The 23,054-nt window shown below is 38.7% G+C and overlaps 1 protein-coding gene across 3 annotated transcripts in view; it reads right to left on the bottom strand.

The window, feature by feature from the left end:
* The window catches only part of TNFAIP8 (TNF alpha induced protein 8), a 60,058-nt gene that overhangs the window by 31,220 nt on the left and 5,784 nt on the right, over positions 1-23,054 (bottom strand). Inside the window, exon 1 of one of the 3 annotated variants that reach the window (XM_027652622.1) lies at positions 1,737-1,805. The exons of 1 other annotated variant lie outside the window; for it this stretch is intronic. Coding sequence is in view for 1 of the 2 variants with exons in the window: in XM_027652621.1 (XP_027508422.1) it covers positions 1,737-1,761 (25 nt within the window). In the remaining variant the exon portion in view is untranslated. Of the gene's footprint in view, positions 1-1,736; positions 1,806-23,054 lie in introns of those variants that run through there. One more of the 3 variants, XM_027652621.1, reaches the window with a different exon arrangement.

The raw sequence follows: 23,054 nt of genomic DNA, 5'->3' as shown, positions 1-23,054 counted from the left end.
AAAGGCTTCTGAAGTAGTGGCCATCATCTGAAATCAGTGGCCATCATCAGAACATCAGGCAGCAGCAAAAAATATCTATCATTTTCTCCAACCTAAATGCCAGATATGTTTGAAAAAAACTTAAATATATCTAGATGATACTTACTAAGACTGCAATACAGCAGATGTTACAGTGGTAACAGCTTGGCTCCATGAAGTTAAAACCACACTAAAATTTCAAGTGTCGCTTCAAAGTATGGATACAACTGTGCTACTCATGATACTCACCCCTTGCTCTCAGCTTCTGTCTGCCACGACTTGCTTCAGCCCTGCTCTGCCTGCATGCTTTTCCTTTCTCTATCCTGCCATTGCACTTCCAGAAATGGGATAATTCTTTCTTCCTTCAGAGGGGAGGCACTGAGTTACTTATAACTCAACTTTCCAGCTACAAAGTCGGCATCAGCCCTTCCTCATACCGGACATGCAGGATTCTTTTGCAGCCAGAGACAGTGGATAAATTGGGGGGACAATAGATCATTGAGGGGGACAGTGGATGAAACAGGGGCCTGGACTGGAGTAGGTCTCCTCTGTTTCAGGAATTCAAACAGGATAAGGGGGACTCTTCACTGTAGTCAGCTCAGTGAAGAAGTGGCCATGCCAAAAGCTCCTACGCCCCCAACACGGATGGGGTGAAAGAGCAGTAGGGAGGACAGTGTGGGAAGGGAGAGATGAGTTCCAGTACTCATCAAGTCACTGGGAATCCTGATGGCCTGATATCTAGCTGTGATACCAGGTCTGACGTCAGGAAGCCACAAATAGTAGTGATCTACTGTGCAGAATTAAAATGCCCACCAAAAACAAGGAATGCCATGGATAAAGACTGCACATACAACCTCAACTTGGCCAGCAAAACAACCCCAAGTATTAGGTTTTTCTTCATGTTACTCCCAGGAGAAGTCAGCGTCTCATTAATTCTGTCAGAATTCAAAAGTTCAAAACATTTGTTTATTTTCTTCTGAAAACTAAGAGCAACTCAAATGGTGGAGAAAGGACAGTATACCTAAAATTAGATAATAGTTGATGTCTCTGTACACTGTAAAACTGCAATTATCCCAGGACCACACCCCCCTCGAATATTTTTCTGCCAAATATTTTTTCTGCTTGTCAATTAAAACCTCTAGAAGACATTTTTTAAAAAATGCAGGTAATTTATAGAAAGGGATGCAATAAGAAAAATTAGGATATTCTAGTTTAATCAGTGCTGGGTAGAGACAACTGCCTACCACATTTTTAGATGTGTATGAAAGTAAAAGAAGTACTAAATCTATATTTTCTACTTCCTGGTTGCCTTAGAGCATTTAATCCTAAATGTATGTACAAATGCATTCACATTCTTCGTCAAAACAGATGAAGCAGGACCTGCCACCACTTAAACACCACTTTAACATTCCCATTACTCAAAACAACACTATCTAATCAAGTAAGATTTTCCCCAAAATCTCGATCCATATTTTAAGCCAGTGTAGAGTTATCAAGTTTTTCATGTTTGTAACTGAAACTGAAAAAACCAAATCTCCATTCTTTAACAAATACCAGAAATTACATGCTTGTCTTAACTGTGGAACTAAGAGAATGGCACCAGAAAACACATTAACTGAAAGCAATAAAACAGCATCTATTTAGCACAAAGCTCATAAATTCACTTGGCTACAGAGCTGTTTCATTCAAATTGGCTTTTTATAACCAAACAGGCTTACTTGATCTCAGAACAGTTGACTGCATGTAGAGAACAGTAGCAAGTCTAGTTGATGAACCGAAAAGCAGAGCTGAAGTGTAGCATTATGAGGCCAGGTTACAAATATATTTAACTCAACGCTAATGCAATGTCTTCCCAAAACAGATTATTCCAGCATCTACATAACACAGCTTATTCTCAACATCAGGAAAAAGCCAGAAGGAACTCACCTGAGAGTAAACAGTGAACATGTTTGGGCAACATAATACTAAAGCCATCATGTTTCCCCATTTCCTGAGTGTTTGGTTTCACAATTCTCTGTCATTTTCACTCCATAGTTTATACTGTAAATGCAGACTGACCTTCAAGCTTGTGACCAATCCTTGACAGCTCCTCAACAGTTACTGCACAAATAATCAATTTCTTTGCAAAATTCCTATGGAACTTAAACACAGCAGACTCCATATGTAGATATCTGGAAATCTTCAAGTAAGTATTTCAGTCTATCAAAGTGAATCAGGGATAAAGAAGAGAAAACTTCTTTGCAAAAATCACAAGCATGACAAAAAAACTAAGGATAGTGTTGATCCTAATGACTGAAAGGAAAAATGAAAAATTCCAATTTGTCATAGTGGGTTTCTGGTCTTTATTCAAATATTTATCATTAACAGGTGAAATACAAACACTTAATAGTGAATGAAAAGGCAAATAAAGAAAAAATAACCTACTACACTAAAATATGCAAGTATCTAACAACAATAAAGAAATCTGTCTTAATATAAAACTTGGAGAAAAGGAATGTCAAAAACTTTTTAAGAAATTACTCCTCAAAACTGGAATTTTGTGACAACTGATTTCTGACAAACACTGTTGTTTTGTCTGAAGAGCTGTGAACTTGATTTTCTTATTTCTCTAGCTTTTAAGAAGCATGCAAGTACACTCAGGGAGAAATGCTGCATTTTAAAGTCCTAAGGTATAACAAATGTCAGTATGTCCTGCATGATTCTGCACAACAGAGATTCTGCAGAGCCTTCACTGATGATGCACTCATGGACACATGGAGCTCCTGCGTGGTACCTCCTGTCTGTCTATTTCTTCCATATCCTTTAAAATACAGAATCTATGAATATTTACCTTTTGAAGAGTGTTACACATTAATGCCATCTCCTTCTTCTAAATCCAGCTTTAAAATTCTTTGCAGAACTATAGATGTACTCAGGCCAATGTGCACAACAAAAACCAGAAACCACTCATAGTTAATAACGTCTGTGCAACAAAGATCAGAAAGAAAGTAATGTATCTGATGACCACAGAGATTTATGCTCATCTTATCTGATCTCCAACTCAAACCTACTTATGGCTTTCCACCAACTGGTTTCTAAATGAATTCAGAATTGAGCTGGATTACAAATGCTCGACTTTGACTGAGACTTGAAATAAGAACCCTTTTATTATCTTGAAGCTATTTCTAACCTCAGTATATAAAGAAAAACAAACCTCACAAATGACATTTAGTCCAAATTAATGCATTAGCAACTTCCATGAACGGAAAGGCCTTGTTTGAGAGGTCCAGGATATGATTTTTTTTTTTTGAAACAGGCAGTACCTTTCCATGTGAAGTAGGACATCTCTTTCCAGAGAGAGGCTAGGACCTCATGCATGTCAGTTTCTCCTACTGATGCCCAGGAAAGTCCTAACCTAACCTACTGGTGGCTGTGAATCCCATTTAAGTTGTCCAGCTCTCTTCAAGGGTGCTGATGTCTGGCGCAGAGCAGTGTGCTGAAATCCCCTTATCCATGCCGTGAATAAGGCAGCAATTTCCACCCCCCCCACCCCCGTATTTCTTACAGCAAAACCCCCTGGTATAAAGCAACAGATTTTTCCTTTGACATAGTACTGATTTCATAGGGTAAAAAGAGAGTAACTACAAATATCTACTCTAAAACTCCCTCCTAGGGAAGTTAATTATTCACAGAGGGTTTATGCTAAAACTCAAACTAGACACAAATGTTATTTTGACTAAATAAGACAAATGAAACTGTATCTTCTGCACCTCAGCAGAACTAACAACCCCCAACAACTAAACAGTATCTCTTTTTGCAGTGAACCGGAGACTAGCTATTGATCAAAGTGTCTGATATACCCTCAGGGGAAAAAAAAAAAAAAGGTTAGCAACAGTCCAGGTAGTGACAAAACACAGCAACAGTCAGCATCTGTGAAGGCACTCTTAAAGGTTCTTGTTTAACTATATTTGTAATATCTGATATGCCATCAAAATGAAATATATATTTCTACTTTTATATACATTTTGGTGATTACAAAGTTTTGGGAACCAGTTTCATTACAAAAATTAAGTAATTTCTTTTTAGCCCAAAGGCTTGTTTTGAATATATTCAGCATCCTACCACAAGCCTGTGTCATCATTCTAGTCTGCATAAACCTTGATTTATTATAAAATAAGACAGCAGTATTAAACAACTGTCTCCCTGGTATACTGTTCAGAAATAGTCCTAAGACATGCACGCTTCATTCACAAAGCATAGTGCCTTCCAAATTTAACTCCGCTGTATTCCTAATTGTTTATGTTGGCAGTAACCAATACCACTCACATTATGACTAAGTACGACTGGAGATGCTGGGTCAGGAGAAGTGCTCCATCTCCTCCCTCTGGGAGGACTCAAATAGCTGGAACATGCTGCTGCATTCTTGGTCTCTTTACAGTCTTTGAATATTAGAATCAGTTGACAGCACTTGAGGCAGAAAGCCAGAGGACTGTGAATAAGAATATGGAACATATCTGGAATTATCTGTAGTGATTAATAAACAGCCTTCGCATCTCCTTCAGATGTGTGCTCATTCATGTTCACCATCCTTGTCCCCCAGAAGAAACAGCAGACCACTCAAGGTTGCAACCTTGAAAGACTCCTCTCCAAAAGATATCAATGCCTGATTAAGGTGGCCTGTGAAATGCTATCCCTGATCAAAGGAAAATACTAAGGAACTAATTTGACTAACCCTGTGTTTAAAACTGAGAAGCACAATTCGTGGGGCTGAGAAACACATACATTAATGCATCTGAGACAGTCTAATTGACATAGGGAAGCATTTGCTAAGGGAAGGCTGTCCCAGCCTTCCCAGGATTCCTGACAGTTTTTTGAAGATGAGGCAGAAATGCTCAGTGAAAATTCATATCTCATTTCGTTTAGGTAGAACAATATTGATATTCATTGCTTTATACATCTGGCAGCAGCCTATCCCAATCTTTGTAGCATTCAGACATCAGAAGAAAGCCTCAGAGCCTTTGTCAGTCTTCAGACTTGCCACCATACATTTCAAGAGCTTTGGGAAAGGCCCCAAAGTCTGGCAGCAGCAGATGCTGGAGGTATATGCCACCTTTGACTGAGGCGGTAGGGTGAACACTATTTGAGACTGAGCAGGGAGGAAGGCATCCAGTTGCAGTGCTAGGAATCAGTAGGCTCAGAAATAGAAAAGCCACTGCTCTTTAAAGTAAAAAAGAAAGGTAAGGCCTAGGAATTCTTATTTTGAGTTGTGTCATTTTGAGCTTTTGTCCTCGGCCTCTCACTAGCAGCCCAGATGTTCAACCAAACTGAGTTATGTTGTAAGACAACCTCCCAAAAGTCAATGACTTCCCTACATAGGAAAAAGATCTCATACTTTTGTTTATATGATACATTATGGTTGTTGACTGTCAACACTAAAGCATGATAGCTGTTCATTCAGTGGGCAAATGCTAGACATCCCTCCATACTGCATGGAGCTGCTGTGCAGAGGTACACAAAAATGCTGTGCCTTAACCACCCAAGTGTACTACCAAGCTGAAGAGAATAGCTTCCATGTCATCTGAATCTGGATAGGTTGTTCCCCCCAAAAAGCCCTTGTCTAGCCTTGCAGCATTCAGAAAGAACTTAAAATTCTCAGAATGACCGCAATCACAGCTATCTTCAGGGATTGTTGATGCCTTGCATCATTTTATGTGGAATATGGCAGCTGATGGCATCACACACTCCACTATAGTTAGGCAGGATATCATAAATCTAAGAATTGATGTTCATGATTATACCACTGCAATGAAATGGAAAATGTACATTCTGTGTCCAGATGCATAACAGAGACAGAAGAAAAACACACCACTCCTGGCAGGCACCAAAGATGTGGTGGTGAGATAGCTGGAGGTCAAGACAGAAAGAGTCTCTATCAGCAACAGCACTGCTTCCTTTTCTGAATATATGGATGAGTACAAGTTGTCGTAATGTTAAGTAACAGAGGCAGAGTTTGCGGTTCTAGAGAAGGTGAAATTATGGTTTAGCTTCTTTCAGAGACAGGGAAGAAAATTAAGAGGAACACCTCAATGGCAAAGCTCTATCCTCGCAGCTGTGATTCCAGCATCTCTTGTAGGGAAAATTCAAAGCAAGATGATCTTCTGAAAGAGTAATGAAATCAGCTTACTTCTTTAAGGAAATTATTTTAAGCATTTAAGTCTAGTGAATATAAACTATTTCAATAGTTATATTCAAATACTTGAATATAAAATTATTTCAATTTGTTGTGCTAACATTTGTAGCTTGGCAGTACAAACTTTAACACAAGCATATGCAGATTTCTGTCAAAAGAGCAGAGTAAAGCTATCTTCCTCACAGTCAATAGTACCAGGCAAGTAAGTTCAAGATGGATAAACAAGACACCAAGTTAAGCAGTAAAACCATGTGAAATTTGTGCTTTCCGAGAATTTCGTTTAGGTAGAACAATATTGATATTCATTGCTTTAGACATCTGGCAGCAGCCTATCCCAATCTTTGTAGCATTCAGACACCAGAAGAAAGCCTCAGAGCCTTTGTCAGTCTTCAGACTTGTCACCATACATTTCAAGAGCTTTGGGAAAGGCCCCAAAGTCTGGCAGCAGCAGATGCTGGAGGTATATGCCACCTTTGACTGAGGTGGTAGGGTGAACACTATTTGAGAAAACACTGAACTGCAGCAGATGAAGAACAAAGCATGGTTACATCTTTCATGTCCCTGTATAAGAGGAAGCATCTTGAGGTTGTATGAGAACAAATAAACTAAAATTTGAAGAAACGAGGTTTAAAGTACCAAAGGAATAAACTTCAAACTATTAAAAGAAATAATGTATGTTTTAAACTATTTTTGAAGCAGAGTGAGGCTGACACACATGATCATACATACAAGGAAATCACCAGAAAGGTGATTTCTGAATTCTCTGAATGCCAGAGGGTACTCTGCCACCTGATTTAATCTTACCTGCTCTGAAAGGAGCTGGAGAAATCAGCTATCAGTATGCATCTATCTGACACTGGAGAAAAAAAAATGCCAGGGGGTGGATTCGTCTGCAGTTTCCTTACTCTACCTTTGAACCTCAGAACATATTAAGCTCTTAATTAAGAAAAAGATATGTTCTTTACAGTACTAGAAACCTCCCAGTTCATGCACTGCTGCAAACTTGAAGGTCTGGCTGGATGACAGAAAAATTAAGGATACCAGTGAAGCATATGCCTTAGCAACTTTTGCTGCTATGAGCTTACACTTTTCTAAAAACATAGCTAGAAGTTTTCCTCACTCTAAACATTAATCACTTGTGAACATAAAGAGGAGATCTACCAGACCAGACGAAAGATAAGTTTGTCCCAGGTCTCTGCCTTCAACAGCAGCCAAAAGCAGGAAGAGCACAAGACATCTAAAAAGGTACTGCAACCAGTCACCATCCTGACCACCTGCAGTTCAGGATCCATCATAGGCAGAGACGGCAAGGCTGGTAGGTAGTTACATGCAAAACAAAGGAATTTCAGAAAGCAATTGAGTTAATAAATAAAGAAAAAACGTAACAGGAAGGATTAGGATCATATTTAAAAGTTCATAAATCTGTAGCTTGGGAAACACATCTCATAACTCATTAGGTTAAAGCTCTTAGCTCGTATAATGCGTAAACAGCAGAGGACACCACCATATTGATCACTAAGAATTATGACAGCATTTACTTAAAGGATTTACATGGAAACTACTTACATACTGAAACATCTGTGCAACTTTTTCGTGTTTTAAAGTTATAAATGCATTATTTATTATTTGCTGGATCCAGTCCCAATACCAACCTATCTACACTTCTTAAATATTACAATATTAGACAAAATTTATTCTAAGTCTTTAAGGACTAACACTTAATAATTGTTTTAATTTATAGCAATTAAGGGTCCTAAAAATAGGAGTTATCTGTTTATACTGTAAAAGTAAACCTGAAATTAGAACAAGTCATATTAATTTATAAGACATTTGAAATATCTACTTTTGTTCATTTATGTCAATGAAAAAAAAAAGCCCTAAACAATGTACTCTTCAGCTTAAAGAAGTCGGAAAAAATCCTGAACAGTAAAATCATACATCTACAGCTACCAAGCCTTCACACCTCTGCTTCAACAGATAATTAAATACAACTGTAACAGGGAAGCAACTCACAGCAGCTTTGCTTCTCTGTATGGTCTTGTTTTGTTCAAGTATCTCTGTCACAACTAATATTATTTCAAGTGGTCTTCCATACTGTGGATTTTAGAGAACGAGAGAAGAATTGCAGCAAATAACACAGGACTCAGTCTAACCAGTTCAAGAACTAATATAATTTTAACTTTCTCATATATTTTGAAAACAAAACTGCAGATCAGGATTAAAGTTCTCCTCCCTTAGTTCAAGTATTTTGAACAATCTCAGTCCTCCCTTCACACTGACTTGCCATTTGTTACACAAAAACAACTAAACAACTGCTAAGGAAGCTTAGTTTTAGAACTCTGTATGTTTGCTAGTATAAACACAAAAATATTTTGACATGCATATGTATGTCAGCTACACATTGTTTACTAAGATGTTTAGACAGCAAAGGGCTTTTTTAAAACAAAATATCCACATATGGATTGCAGATGGCACATAGGCCCTTCTCATATACATCCAGCAATTCAACCCTGACACTGCTGATACTGAGAGGCAGATATTTCTAAGAGCTAACTACAAAATTAAATCATTAGACATAGCCAAAAAAAAGGTTATGATTAATGAAAAAAAAAAACCCAGTGTCTGGCAACTTCTATTTTCCTTTTATCCATTGTACTTAAGCATTCCTGGGTCAAATGCCCCTGCATTTCAAGGTAAATCTCACACTTTACTGTGACAAGTGGCATTAATAAATGCCAAACACTACTGTGGCACAACATACACGTTTCGGATCATAAGCCTTACTCAAAGGGAGTTTTTTCAGGTGTACAAGTTAATACTTGAGAAACAAAGCCAACCTGTATCAAGCACTGAATGTTCCAATGAAAAAAAACAAAACAAAAAACTGGCTTAAAGAGGATCAAACACTCTTCCTAAAAATATTTTAGAATCCAAAAATTGTACAAAATTTCCCAAAAAATTCTCATACACAGATGATGATTATACTGATTTAAGGTTGAATACGTTATATCTGTAATTTAGGAAAACTTCAAAATATCAAACAACAAAGGGGAATAGAAAAAGGAAAAAAGAGACCTGACCAACTACTACTGCCTCTTGCTTTACAGCAGTGTTCCTGGTTATGCAATGCTTATTAAAGAGAAGTTAAAGAAACTGAAACATTATTCAGAAATGGTTATCTCAAAAGTAGGTCATGTGAAAACAAGCTATTATCTTTCCCAATTCGGACTTATTATATGGAAAGCTACTAGTGAACAATTAGTGACTAGTTAATGCCTAGTTAGACAGTGGTCTTGCCAAAGGAAAAATGGTAACAGGCAGTACTGGGAGGGTATCAGACTAAAAGAAGCCTTCTTCTACAGTTTAGGTAAACTTAAATCTTGCAACACATTTAACCTCAACTTCAGTAATATAACTTGGCTCAAAAGGATGTGAGCGTTTGCACCATGGCTCCCACAAAGCTGAAAGACTTCCTTAACACAGAAAGACAAAACACAAGATCCCCTGAGGAGGGTTGGTTTCAGTGAAGTGGGATACAGACCAGTATATCTAATTTAGACTGAGAGACTTCCATGAACACAAATTTTTAAGCATTGCCTCCAATTGAAGAGGTTGCACAATTCCCAACCTGTTACACTCACTCTGTCTTCTCCTTTCACCCAGCCTGAGAGCTCCCTGCGATAGCAAAAGCATGTTTAGCTGTACGACACACCATGACTGAAGAACTGATTCACAGAAAAAGACTGCCGAGGGAAAAATAAAAAAAAGGCTAATTGATCTCATAATTGAGTTCCTCAGTCTGATGAACATGAATGTTTTTGCTGACACAAGGAAGGAAATAATACAAGCATTGGAGCAGGACTGCATGACGTTTTTGGCAGTGAAAGATGTGTGTGAAATTAGTGCTTACTGACTTGAATCCTTCAGGAAAGAGAGGATATCATCAACTGGAAACAAAAGGAAAAGGTACTGTGCCACAAGATCATGCCAAACCAACCAATCTGTTACAGCTCCAAAAAAGATAAGATAACAATGGTGAGACACACAAGACACTCATCTGCATACAAAGGATGATACAGATATTTGGTATGTGACTAAACAGTAAGGCACAGTTTCAGCTCTTCTGCAGAGACTCACCAAAGTTACAAACTGTGTGGGCTTCAGGATGCGTTGTTTCTTATCCTGTACCCAGTCATGCAAGTATCACAATCCTCTAACCAATTAGAGACAACACAGGTAAAAAAATTGCTCCAGTCATCTCTTTTCTGTTCTGAGGTTGAAAATTTATTAGCTCACAGTATTTCCTTCAGTTATGCAGCCCTTGACTGCAGCTACCAGTCCAGAGCTGTATCTGTCATGCATAACCCTTTGCTGCTTGATTGCACAGAGACTCCTCCATTTGAAGTAACACTCATACAACATACTTTTTGAAAAATTCTACTGCTGCATACCCTAATTCTCAGTTCAAATTTTCATTACATTCAGTCAGGTATTAAACATTCTCAGTAAGTAAGGGACATTACCTGCCCTCAATAGCTTTTCCTAGGTGTACTGCATTTGTTACTATCTACTGATACTGAGCCCAACCTTCATTCTGACCATCTCAAGACCCAAATTCAGGCCTGCCATGACAATGTCCTTAGCTTGGATATCATTGCATCATACCTGCTTGTCAGCATTGGTGACTGATCCCATTTTTCATCAACCCCTACTTTCATTGCATGGCACGCAGTTCTCATGGTGGAGGTGGGCAAGAAGATGACACCAGAACCACTCCCCACAATATCCTGGGTGATGTGCCAGCACGATACTCACCCCACAGGCTTCCTTTGAGGCTCACATATCCACAATCTCAATACCTACTGATGCTTGAAATGCTGTATTTTTCAATATAAACAACCATCATCAAGCTTCTCTCCTGCTGACAGGGTATTTATCTTATTAAATTGGGCCCTCCTCATCCTCAAGCCAACTTTAGATGAGCAGCTACCTCAGCAACGCGTGCTGAGAACAAACACTATTTAACCTACACCTGAAATAAGGATAACTTCACATGCTCACAGGTTTTCCACCATTTCCACCAGCTCAAATGGATGTATCCTGACTACATTTGCTAAGGAATTGGTCTGTACTCTTTCTCATTTGCAGAAAGTGAAGGAATCAAATATGCTGCATCTCCTTTTGCTTCAGTTACCAGTTTACAGCCTTAACTATGCACCAGGACCTCACCAGGTTTACCCAGGACCTCACAGCCCCATATGCCCTGGGTCTCCAAAAGCGGCTGTGACACCATCACACACACTGCTCAGAGCAGCTATCACAGCTAAGCATGAAGAAAAACATGTCTTGTCACGTTTGCTAATATGTGCATAAGAATCTGATAGTAATACAGCCATATGAGTCTGCATGTTGATGATTAGTGTTAGAATCCTAGAATCATACACCTTGTAAAAAGATCATTGAGTCCAACTGTCTTCTAAGTTGTAACAGAAATGCTGCCACAATGCAACAACAGTTAATGCCAAGGTGTATGTATGCCTGTGGCACCACAAAAATGCTTAGAGGGGTCGATCTCTGTCACTCCAATAAAAACAGGAGAGAAAAATCATGAGCAGTGATTCCAGTAGAGACAGAACTTTACCTAGAGATGACAGATGTGGCATACATACACATTTATGACAGATGTGTATGTATGTATGCAAACAAAAGCATGTTCTTACCTACGTTGCTCAGGAGAGCAGGATTCAAACCACAGGAATCACAAAGTCAAAGAGAGGCAGTGCACAGCCTGCAGTAGCAGGCAGAAGAGTTTTGACATATTTACTCTTTCAACAAGCACGCTAATTACAGAAGACCTCAGTCTATAAAAATATCCAGGGTCTGAACAACAGGTCATAGAAAGAACTAATTCAGCTCATGATTTGAAAACAACAGAGAACAGACCAACCATAAAAGACAAGTAATCATCAGAAGCCTCCAACACTAGAGCAATCCTTCATCCACCTCTGTAAATAGTGAAAATGCCTGTGCAGAATTAAAATTATGTTTGATCACAATGTGAGATGCAGCTGCTTGCTACAGGGCCACCTGGAGCCTGTGATTCAGAAGGCAGGCTTCTTCCAGCTATCTCTTCCTAAAACACAGCCATCACCATCAGCCTAATGAAACTGGTATGAGTTTATACAAGGCCAGGACTAAAGCAATAAACCTTTCTCATAAACCTTATAAAAAGAATTAGTCTTAATTATTAATGGCAAAAATTCTGCCAAGTGTCACTAATTTCAAACTAGCAGCATAAACATTAGGAAAAAACATTTAGTTTGCATCCCAAGGTAATAAGCGATAAAACATCAGAAAATACTTTCTATGAGTCAAAGTGAATAGCATTCAATATTAATTGAAGAACAGCAGTGAAATTTACGTCCGAAACATAATACTATTTTTTTTAAAATTGCACAAACAGCAGAACTACAAAAATTGACCATAATTAGTTTGATTCTGATGAGCTTGATATTATGAATATCACTTTTTAAGTTAAATTTCTTTAAACCCATCTACCTACTGAAAAAAAAAGGATCAACATTTAGTAAAGTTGTAAACCCATTTCTACTTCTGCCATGCTAAAAATTGTTTTAACAGACATTTAGGCTTTTTCCTAAAAGCAGCTTGAGAAGTGAGGGTTTTTTTAAAGTCCCTATTTGAAAAACAATGGAAGAGAAGAATCTGAGTGAAAGTAGCTGATGACTGCAACATGAGAGCTCATTTCAGTCTATGACTGGAAAAGCTCATGCTGGTTTTAATATGTATCATCTGAAACTGTCTCTTAACAGTTCCAGATTCTTGGCTTCAAACTCTCCAATAAGGAAACCACTATCAGTCACCAAGGGATTGGTCTCCCTGCACAGTCTCTACAACAAATATATTCATTATTTTCCAAGAGGGCAAACAGCTGCACTTCCTGGAATGTGCTGTAACTAGTCATCTTTACCTCCAGGTAATGTTAGCAAAGCTCAATGCATTTGAAATAAAAAAAGACTTTATCCAAAGGACTGTCTGCAAAATTTCCTTATTATATGGCTATTGACAAGGTACACTTCCTTAGGGTTATCTAGTCCTAGATCATAGAATCATAGAATCAACAGGGTTGGAAAAGACCTCCGAGATCATCAAATACAACCACCACTGTGGTTACAAGGAGGTGCTTTAATTGCTCCTCTGAGTTACTGTTAAAATTTCATTCTAGGCTACACAAGTAACTTGTCAGCAGGGTTACAAATTTCCATAATTTTACCTCTGAAAAACAGGTTCCCAATCTACATATGCTACCCAAGCAAATGTGTAAGGGCTGAAAGCATTCGCTTCCCATGGCTGACAAACAAAACGGGGGTTCTCACAAAACAGGAGAGGTGCATTTCCTTTACAGGTAAACAGAATTGTAAGAAAAAAACACCCCACACCAAAAAGCCTGGTTACCCTGAAACACGTAGTGCCCTGCACTAAACTATTTTTCTTCTAAATGATCTCAATAGATGACACATTTCTACTTAAAGTATCTAGAAGTCTGATGTAAATTTAAATTTTTTTCACAAGTTCCTAAAAACTTAGATTATACCAGAAGGATCTGGAAGTTTCATAGCTGAACATTAAATGAATTAAGACTTATGCAACCTCCATTTTCTTTTGCATTAGCTAAGAACATCTCTTTGGGAAATGAGACTCTATTTCAGTTGCATGTAACTCTAAATGGGAAAATCATAAATATAATAAAATATTCTTTGACATTTCTTACACCAGTGGGATGTTGTCAAAGCCATTAAGGCTATCACCTGGCACAGCCACATGACTGTTTTCACTGTACTCACCTTATTTGTTTTTCCTAGAGGATTAAGGCCATGCATTGGTTTTCATAATATTAGGCAAATTCTTCCTGAAAAGAATATAGGCTGGCAGGATTTAAAGCAGAATAATTTGTGACTTTCATTACAGGGCCTTTCTGGAACCACCTATTGCCCATCTGTAATGTTCTAACTGCACAGACTAATTACGAAGGTGGGAACTGCAAATATGGTCAAGTGTATGCAAGAGAATCTAAAAAAAAAATAATATGGAAATTTGGACATAAAGCTGGGAGGGTGTGCTTGCAGCCAAGAAAGGCAACTGCATCTACAAAGTGCGATTCTTTCTGCATTGTCTTTTCTCCTCGAGAGTGATCCTGCGTGCGTTCTCAATGGCATCAGCAGCGTTATAGATGGTGTGTCTCCAGGCCTCCTGATTGGAGGCCAGAGTAGACCAGTTATGTTGATCAATATGGCCAAAGCTGAGATGTTGTTTCAGGGAGTCCTTGTATCTCCTCTTCGGGGCTCCTCTCTCGCAGCAGCCGGTGGCAAGTTCACCATAAAGCAAGATCTTAGGGAGGCGGTGGTCCTTCATCCTGGAGACGTGCCCTGCCCAACGCAGCTGTGTTCTCAGCAACATGGCCTCAATATTTGTGACTGCTGCTTGTTCTAGAACAGATGTATTGGTCACATAATCTGACCAGTGGATGTTTAGGATTGTACAGAGACAGTGTTGATGGAAGCGTTCTAGGAGACGCAGGTGGTGGTGGTAGATGACCCATGATTCAGATTCATATAAGAGAGTAGACAGCACAATGGCTCTGTAAACACTGATCTTTGTACTTTTCTTCAAGTGTTTATTTCACCAAACTCTTTTATGGAGTTTTCCAAAGGCACTGTATGCCTTTGCTAACCTGTTGTCTATGTCTATCTCTATATCTATATATTAGATATAAGGAAGAAATATTTTACCATAAGGGTGAGGATCTGGAACAGGTTGCCCAGGGAAGCACAGGCTGCCTCAACCCTTTGAACACTCAAGTGTTCAAAGCCAGGCTGGATGAGGCTTTGAGCAACACCATCCAGTGAAAGATGTCCCTGCCAACGATAGGGGCCAGGTTTAGACCTAGGTTATCTTAGAATGTCCCTCCTAACATAGGCCATACTGTGATTCTGAAAAAATGGGAGCACACAGTTAAGGAAATAGAATGCTAGCATGCTGGAATTATCTCTGTACTAGGCATTTTCCAAGTAAATACAGGGATAAAGTCTGCTTAAAAACATATGTCAAGAGCCATGAATGAAAATGCAGGTCTGAACATCCTGAGTTCTTTCTTGAGTCCTATACACTGAAAGAGCAAGGAAAAAATTAGGTTTTGAGAAGAAATCTAACTTGTGGTCCCAAGTACTGAAAAGCTTTAATCACAGTAGTTTCTGTATGTTATTAAGGCAGAAGAGAACACTGTTCAGACATACTACACTTACTTCATGCATATGTAACTAATGCAGCTGTTACAGAGAAATTTAGAGAAACCTGTCTGGATTTGGCACTCTGTAAAAAACCAAACCAAAACAAACAAAAAAACAAACAAAAACAACACACACCAAAAAAACCAAACCAAACCAAAAAAACCACAAACAAAAAACCCAAAAACCAAAACAAAAACCCAACAAAACCCAAACAAACAAAACAAAACACAACAAAAAACCAAACAAAAACCAAACCAAACCAACAAACAAACAAAAACCAAAAAAACCAAACCAACCTACAAACAAATGACAAAAATAAAAAAAAATAAGAGATTTGAATCATGGGCAGAAAAATATCTTTTAAAGCACATTGTATTTAATGAATCAAATCAATAAATAAACATTACAATCAGATGTCTGATGTCAAATGCTACCAGTTACTGAAAGCTCCTCATCCAAATTATTGCAAAACACAATAGAAATCAAGCACTTCTATTTGACAGTGTGGAAGAAAGATTTATCCAAATAGAAAAATCTTAACTGTTCCATTCACATAAAGTAAAACAAGCTTAGAACTTTACAGGGAAAGGTTTCCTCCAACAGACTCTTTCACATCAGTTTAGACTTGTTCAAAACAGACAATACTTCAACATCTCGAAGATATTTACCCTGGATCACACAAACAGCTTTATAGCCACCAGTACTAATTCACTCACACACCTCTACTGTCAATAAAAGGTTTTGTGTACTCAAAGAGGAACCTGGTTTACTTCAGTAACTTTACTTACTAGGACACCTTGGGCTGTGTTTGCATTACACTACTCAAATACTTCCAAGGGTTTTTGGGAGAAGAAGAGCATGAGAAAGAAGAATTTAGTACAAGTCCTGTATAGAAGGATCACACAAACAAAAGGCACTGCAAAATCTGCTAGTCAGACTAAATATTCATATGTATATACGTACATGTATACTGCTAGAGGTACTATAAGAAGAGGTGGGTGTAAAACTAATCTGTTGACTTCCTTTAGAGCACTGACAAAAAGATAGTACTAAGGAGGTAGGCAAGTTACTGCCTGAAGTCTTTCCACAGTTTTTGAATTTCATCTTCTTATTTCACTAGCCTATGTCAGAAGAACTTCATTTAGTTTATCTTCCCATTTTCTTTCAGTTGTTAAGCTGCACTACAAAAATATCATTGCTCTAACACTTTTCCTAAACCACATGGATTTGTGAACCACCCAGGATTCCCATTTTAAGTAATAGAACTACTCCATCAATGTCTGTTTATAGATAAAAACTAAATTATGCATAAATATCACAACTTGAAATAATTTTAAGCGAGAAAAAACAGAGGGTCTCATTTTAAAGCACTTGACTGACTTACGTTCCCTCAAAGAAATCTTGCATTGAAATTTTCAAAATCTAGATACAAAATAGGAGTTAGTTTTGCTATAAGCTGCCACGCATTGAGTATTACAGAATAACTGCTGCACGATAAATGTGTTTGTACAGACAGCTATTTCCTATTTCAAACATTACTGTATCCAGCCAAAGTCTTCAGATACAGGAGCATAACTCTGGGACACAATCACCTAGTGCTGTGCTCTGCTGTAGGCTTTGAGGGTCCCAAAAGTTGATACTATCGGGAGCTGTGGGAGCCCGTTACAGACATACCTCAGTGTTCTCCCTCATCACCCACCATGTGATAACCCCTTTCATATGGGTACCTTAAACATTACATCTCCTAAAACTGTCATCAGACAAAACTAATACTTCAGCTCTCAAGCAGACTATACACAGATACAACTTTTGTATGTCAGGTTCTAAGAGCCAGTTATTCTACCACCATGCTATTTGGACAGACATAGCAATGGATGTACCAGCCAGACAAACACCATCAGTTTTTTTCTTTGTGAGTTATTTGTTTCTCAGACAGATTCATTTAGGCAATCTGATCTTTAGCTGCTCATGAAGGACTGTGATGTTAAACTAAGGTGACTGGTACTGCAGAGTTGAAGAAGTTTTCAAAGATGCTCTGAAGTCACAAAAAACAGCAGATAATGTTGCAATGTGCTTTTTAACTGTAAAGTTAGGCAGGATCCAAGTTATCTGTACGTTTTCTTTTGCAGAAAGTTACTGTTCTCCTAATACTTTCTTTCAATAAAAGGGGTTGAGAGTGGGATCGGGGCTCTCCAAAACACAAGATTTCCCCAGCTCTGACTATAAAGGACTTCTGCCAGCAGGGCTCGAAGCTTTCTGCAAGCAGCACTTGCTTCAGAGCTTGAAAATCATAATTACAACATGGTCTTGTTTAAGGTATAAACAAGCTTAAGGCATGTTATTTTCAGGGTTACATTGCAGCACCACTAAGCAACTGAACAAATTGTCTCCAAATTAGTCAGGCACAATAGCGTTGCCCTTGAGGGAACTTCAGTTGAATTTCCCTGAGCAGAAGAAATTAAGCAATGGTCACCAGTCTTCATGCTGTCTGTGTTACATAACTGACAAACTGTTTATTTCCCTCAGTTGTCCAGCACAATGTAAGATTTGTACTTTGTCACCCACCTGAACACAGGAGACACAAACACCCCTGTCTGATACCACAGCATTACTGAAGGTGGGTGGTTCCTCCAGGTATTATCAATAACCACAACCTCATGACACATGTGAGGGCTTTCCAAGGCACTTTGTGTGATGTGCCTGCCCCCCTGCAGGCCACTGCCAACAGCTGTGGCAGATCAGATGCTTCTACTCCACACATCCCTGTTGTCTGAGGCACCACACCAGCTACTGACCTTCAGAGAGAGAAGTGTCCCAGCCGTGAGCTTCATTTAATGGTACAAAGGGGTCTGACAGCTTTTCTTGATGCGAGTGCAAGCTCTAAAGCCAACAAGCCTCTAGTGCGTTTTTACTGTAGTGTTTTCAGCCCATATGCACCCCAAAGAGAATAATATCCATAACAGCTTTAGTTCACTGATTCCACCACTTTTGCATAACAAGCCCTTGGTTCATAGAGCACAGAAAAAAATCTGCATGATCAGATAGTTTCAGACTGTCATGCTGGGTATTCAAACCATGAAGAAGCTTCAAAAAAGAACTCTCTTCTGCCTGGCATTGTTACACGTTTTATTAGCTTTAGTGTACTTCATTATGGTGTTACTCAGTTCTTCATATTAAGAAAAAATAAAGCCTTAATTAAACATACATGGATTTTTTTCTTTTCAGTCTTTTGGTTTTCATCTCAAGAAGTTCATTTCAGCTTCTCAAGGTTCTCCTTTGTCCTTATTCCAGTATTTGATCAAGGTCTGAATTTACTCCTCCTAGCTAATTATTTAATTATTGCTTTGCCTATCTGTTAACTGCCATTCTTCTCCATCAATGTATGACACAGAACACCGACTTTCAGATTTGCGCTGTAGCTACTAACTTATTAAACAATGTATTTTTAAGACAAATAAAGATGAAATATGTCTCAACTGCATTTTTAGCTGTGGACTCCTGTACCTGTTTTCTCACATACAGTTGTAAAACTGATAGTTGAATGCTGCATGATGCATTTAAGCTTGGCTAGTAGCGAGGCCTGCTTTCCTACAGTGTTAAAATTCAATTTCAAAGTCCACTGTAACAATACACTCTCCTTCCCCAAACTCAGTCATGTACAAAAAAACTTCTCATGCTTCAGCAGAAAATAGGGTTGTTTTCGTGACATGGTTTCCTGTGTACAGAACAGCAGCACGTAGTCTGGTTTTAGGCCCTTGCAGGTTTTATAAGTCTCAAATGCTGACTCCCCACCAGGTGGACCCACTGTGAAAATATTGTCAATTCTATGATCACTGAAATAAAATACCTGACTTGATATGTAGAATTGGGTACTTCTTGTAAAGCAGGATCTTTACACAAATGTGGGGTTTACAAAACTGACCTCACGTTCAGTATTCCTCCTTATCTATTCCCCAGTTATCCTCTTGGTATTAACAACAAAATTCACATTTCAAGTGACTTTAAACTATCCACCTGCATATTCAAAACCACTTGTACAGCAAATACTGCTGGCAAACCTGCATAAAAGCGTTTGGTCACAATCAGCATACTTTCTGCATCACTGAACAGTGTGGTGTTTTGCAGACCAATACAACACAAACTCATAGCTTGGATTACACAGCTTTTTCTACAATTCAAACGTTAATCACATTTCCACTATTATTCAATGCTACAAGTAACTTCTAATGAATATTATAAGCACCAAGTAAAACCAGATTTTAATACTACTTCTTCTTTAACATGAGAGTAATCTAATACACTGAAGTACTACAACAAACATTTTAATGGAGAATCAATTAAGTGGGTATACCTGGAAGTAATCAATTGAATTCACATAACATAGCAGATAAGATCTTGATATATAATTCACGGCAATGCAAAAATATACAAACTATTGCTAGAATGAGCTCTTCAAATAAGAAACAATTCCACTTCTCAATATGTTGTCAAGTGCTGGGGGAAAAAAAAAATCTGGTAGCTAAAAAAAAAATCAAGATTCCCACTGCACTGCTTATAACAGATGTGTATTATTTCATTATGTCATCAGAGAGGAGGCTAAAGCATTCTGTCATTTATACACAATAACTTTAAATACTACTCAATGATACAAGAAAATAAAACTGCAGTCAAACAAAGACCATTAGCTTCTGCTCAGTGTGTTTAAATTATTTTGAAACTGCTGGAAATCACAGGAACATAGAAGCATTGAATGTTATGGCATTGGAAGGGACCTTAAAGATCACCTAGCCCCAGGCCCCACCAGGGACACATCCCACCAGACCAGGTTGCTCAAGGCCTTGAAAACTGCCAGGGTTGGGGCATCCACAACCTCCCTGGGCAACCTGCTCCAGTGTCTCACCACCCTCACAGTAAAGAATTTCTTCCTAATATCTAAATTAAATTTACTGTCTTTCAATTTGTACCCATTTCTTCTTGTCCTATCACTACAGTTCCTGACGAAGAGTCCTTCTCCAGCTTCCCTGTAGTCTCTCTTCAGATACTAGAAGGTTACTATGAGGTCTCTACGCAATTTTCTCTTCTTCAGGCTGAACAGCCTCAACTCTCTCAGCCTGTCTTTGTACAGAAGGGGCTCCAATCCCCTTATCAACCTTGTGGCCTCCTCTGGACTTGATCCTATAGTTCCATTTCAGTCTTACGTTGGGGAGACCAGAACTGGATGCAGTACTCCAGGTGGGGTCCCACAAGAGCCGAGAAGAGGGGCATCACCTCCCTTGCCCTGCTGGCCATGCTTCTTTTGATGCAGCCCAGGACACAGTTGGTTTCATGGGCTGTGAGCACAAACTGCCAGCTCATGTTGAGTTTTCCATCAGCCATCAACCCCAAGTCTTTCTCCACAGGGTTGCTCTCAACAGATGTTCACAAAAACTTTGCTATACTCATCCTGAATCCACTCGTGACTTCTGCAGAAGACACCCTACAAATGAACCTCACATATTTTATATAGTTGCTTTTTTTAACTTTTAAGAAGATGGGGGAGGACACATGAAATATTAAACCACCAATGCAGATCTGTTCTTTAGCTCACATACAAGAGAGTCATTTAGCATAACAAGGTTAACAAAATAAAACAGCACAGCTTCTTGATTTTGTTACACAAAAATTTAAAGTACAGCAACAATACAAAAAGTCCTTGATCTGTATTATTCCATGTTTCACTGTAACATAGCTATAACTAAACAGCTAAACATAAAGGTTATCAACTACCACCTTCCAACTTGACTTACAAAGTTTTGGACAACTAAGCAAACTTCAAGGCTCCTACAAAGCTCAGCTTTGTCTCTCTTGCTCTATCCTCTTGTCCTCTTCCCTCTAACTCATGCAAAAAAGCTTCTACCTTTTAATCTCATGAAAACTTTAACTAAGTTTCACATGCCACTAAACTTCACCTAGCCACCTACAAAATCATTCCAGTCATGCCAAAAAGATAACACAACTAAAAGTTCTAACAACACTGTAAGAAAGATCAACTCTAGACTACTTGAGACACAGATTTTATGTCTGGAATCCCAAGCTGGAAGGCTCAACAGTAGCAAAGTACTTTCTTCCATATAAACTCAACAATTAAAATATATCAAAGACACAAAGGTAGATTAGGTTTCCTTAGAAAGGGATTAATTTTTTAAACAAAACAATTCTGCAGTTAGTTATAAACACAGTACTCTACACATCAGGATTAAAGAAAGTCTTAATATCAACAGTTACTGACTATAAAACATGAAGATGAGCTGAAATTTAAAAAAAAAAAATTGCTGAACAGTTTTTGTTCATTTTTGTTTCTCCTTGAAATCATGAAATAAAAAAATTTATCTGAAATGCAGTTGATAAAAATGCAGAGTTTGTGTTCCAAACTGAGGAAGGATGTGGGAGGAGCTTACGGTGGGCAAAGGTTCTTCCACAGGACTTGAAAATTACTTTAATACACTAAAGAAAATGGGCTAAGCATATATACAAAACAAATACTCTTCTGCTTAGAAGTGGAAGGATATCATAAATAAACACATCTAATTATGAATGCTTTAAATTGGCTCAATAATCAGGGCTTAACTGCAGGTCATTTAACTAGGCTTACCTTATCCAGGTTTTTTATGTGTGGACTACTTATCACTCAGAGAACCATCTGCAGCAGATGAGTCAGAAAGTCACAGGTACCTTTCAATACCAACTAGAATTTCTCTACATTCTGAAACCACAGTCTCTAAACACTCAAAAAAAATCTACAAAATATTTTGTAAAATATGGAAGTATGGTTTTGCTACTTTCTTCGTATTAGTTAACCACAATATACAGAGAGAGCCCTAAAACCTGACTGCTTCATATAAAACTGTGATGCTTTATTAACAGTAATTAATGTCACAGCAACTTCCTCTCTGTTCCTCAAACCAAAGCAGCAACAAAAATCCCTTCGTAACTGTTTGTACAGAAATAACACCCTGTGTTAGGTTTGTGTGGTCAGGTTTTGGTAGTGGGGAGTGCCTACAGGGATGGCTTCTGTGAGAAACTGCCAGAAGCTTCCCCTATGTCCTGCAGAGCCAATGCACCCAGCTCCAGGATGGACCTACCACTGGTCAAGGCCAAGCTAATCAGGAATAGCAGTAATGCCTCTATGACAACTTATTTAAGAAGGAGAAAAAAATTATTGGGCAGATGTAACTGAGGCCACAGAAGAGAGAGTGAGAATATCTGAGCGAAACAACTCAGCAGACACCAAGGTCAGTAGAGAAGGAGCAGGAGGAGGTGCTCCAGACACCCAGCAGAGATTACCCTGTGGTGCAGACCATGGTAAAGCAGGATGTGCCTCTGCAGCTCATGGACGACCATGGGATGCAGAGATCCACCTGCAGCCTGTGGAGGAGACCAACACTGGAGCAGTTTGATGCCCAAAGGAGGTTGTGACCCTGTGGGAAGCCTGTGCTGGAGTAGGGTCCTGGTAGGGATCTGCAGACCCATGGAGAGAGGAGCCCACACCAGAGGCAGGTTTTGTGGTAGGACTTGTGACCCTG

Source organism: Corapipo altera, unplaced genomic scaffold, assembly GCF_003945725.1.
Source record: "Corapipo altera isolate COAL_440 unplaced genomic scaffold, ASM394572v1 61286, whole genome shotgun sequence".
NCBI lineage: Eukaryota > Metazoa > Chordata > Aves > Passeriformes > Pipridae > Corapipo > Corapipo altera.
The sequence above is the reverse complement of the archived record's forward strand: the minus strand, read 5'-3'. Positions and strand labels throughout refer to the sequence as shown.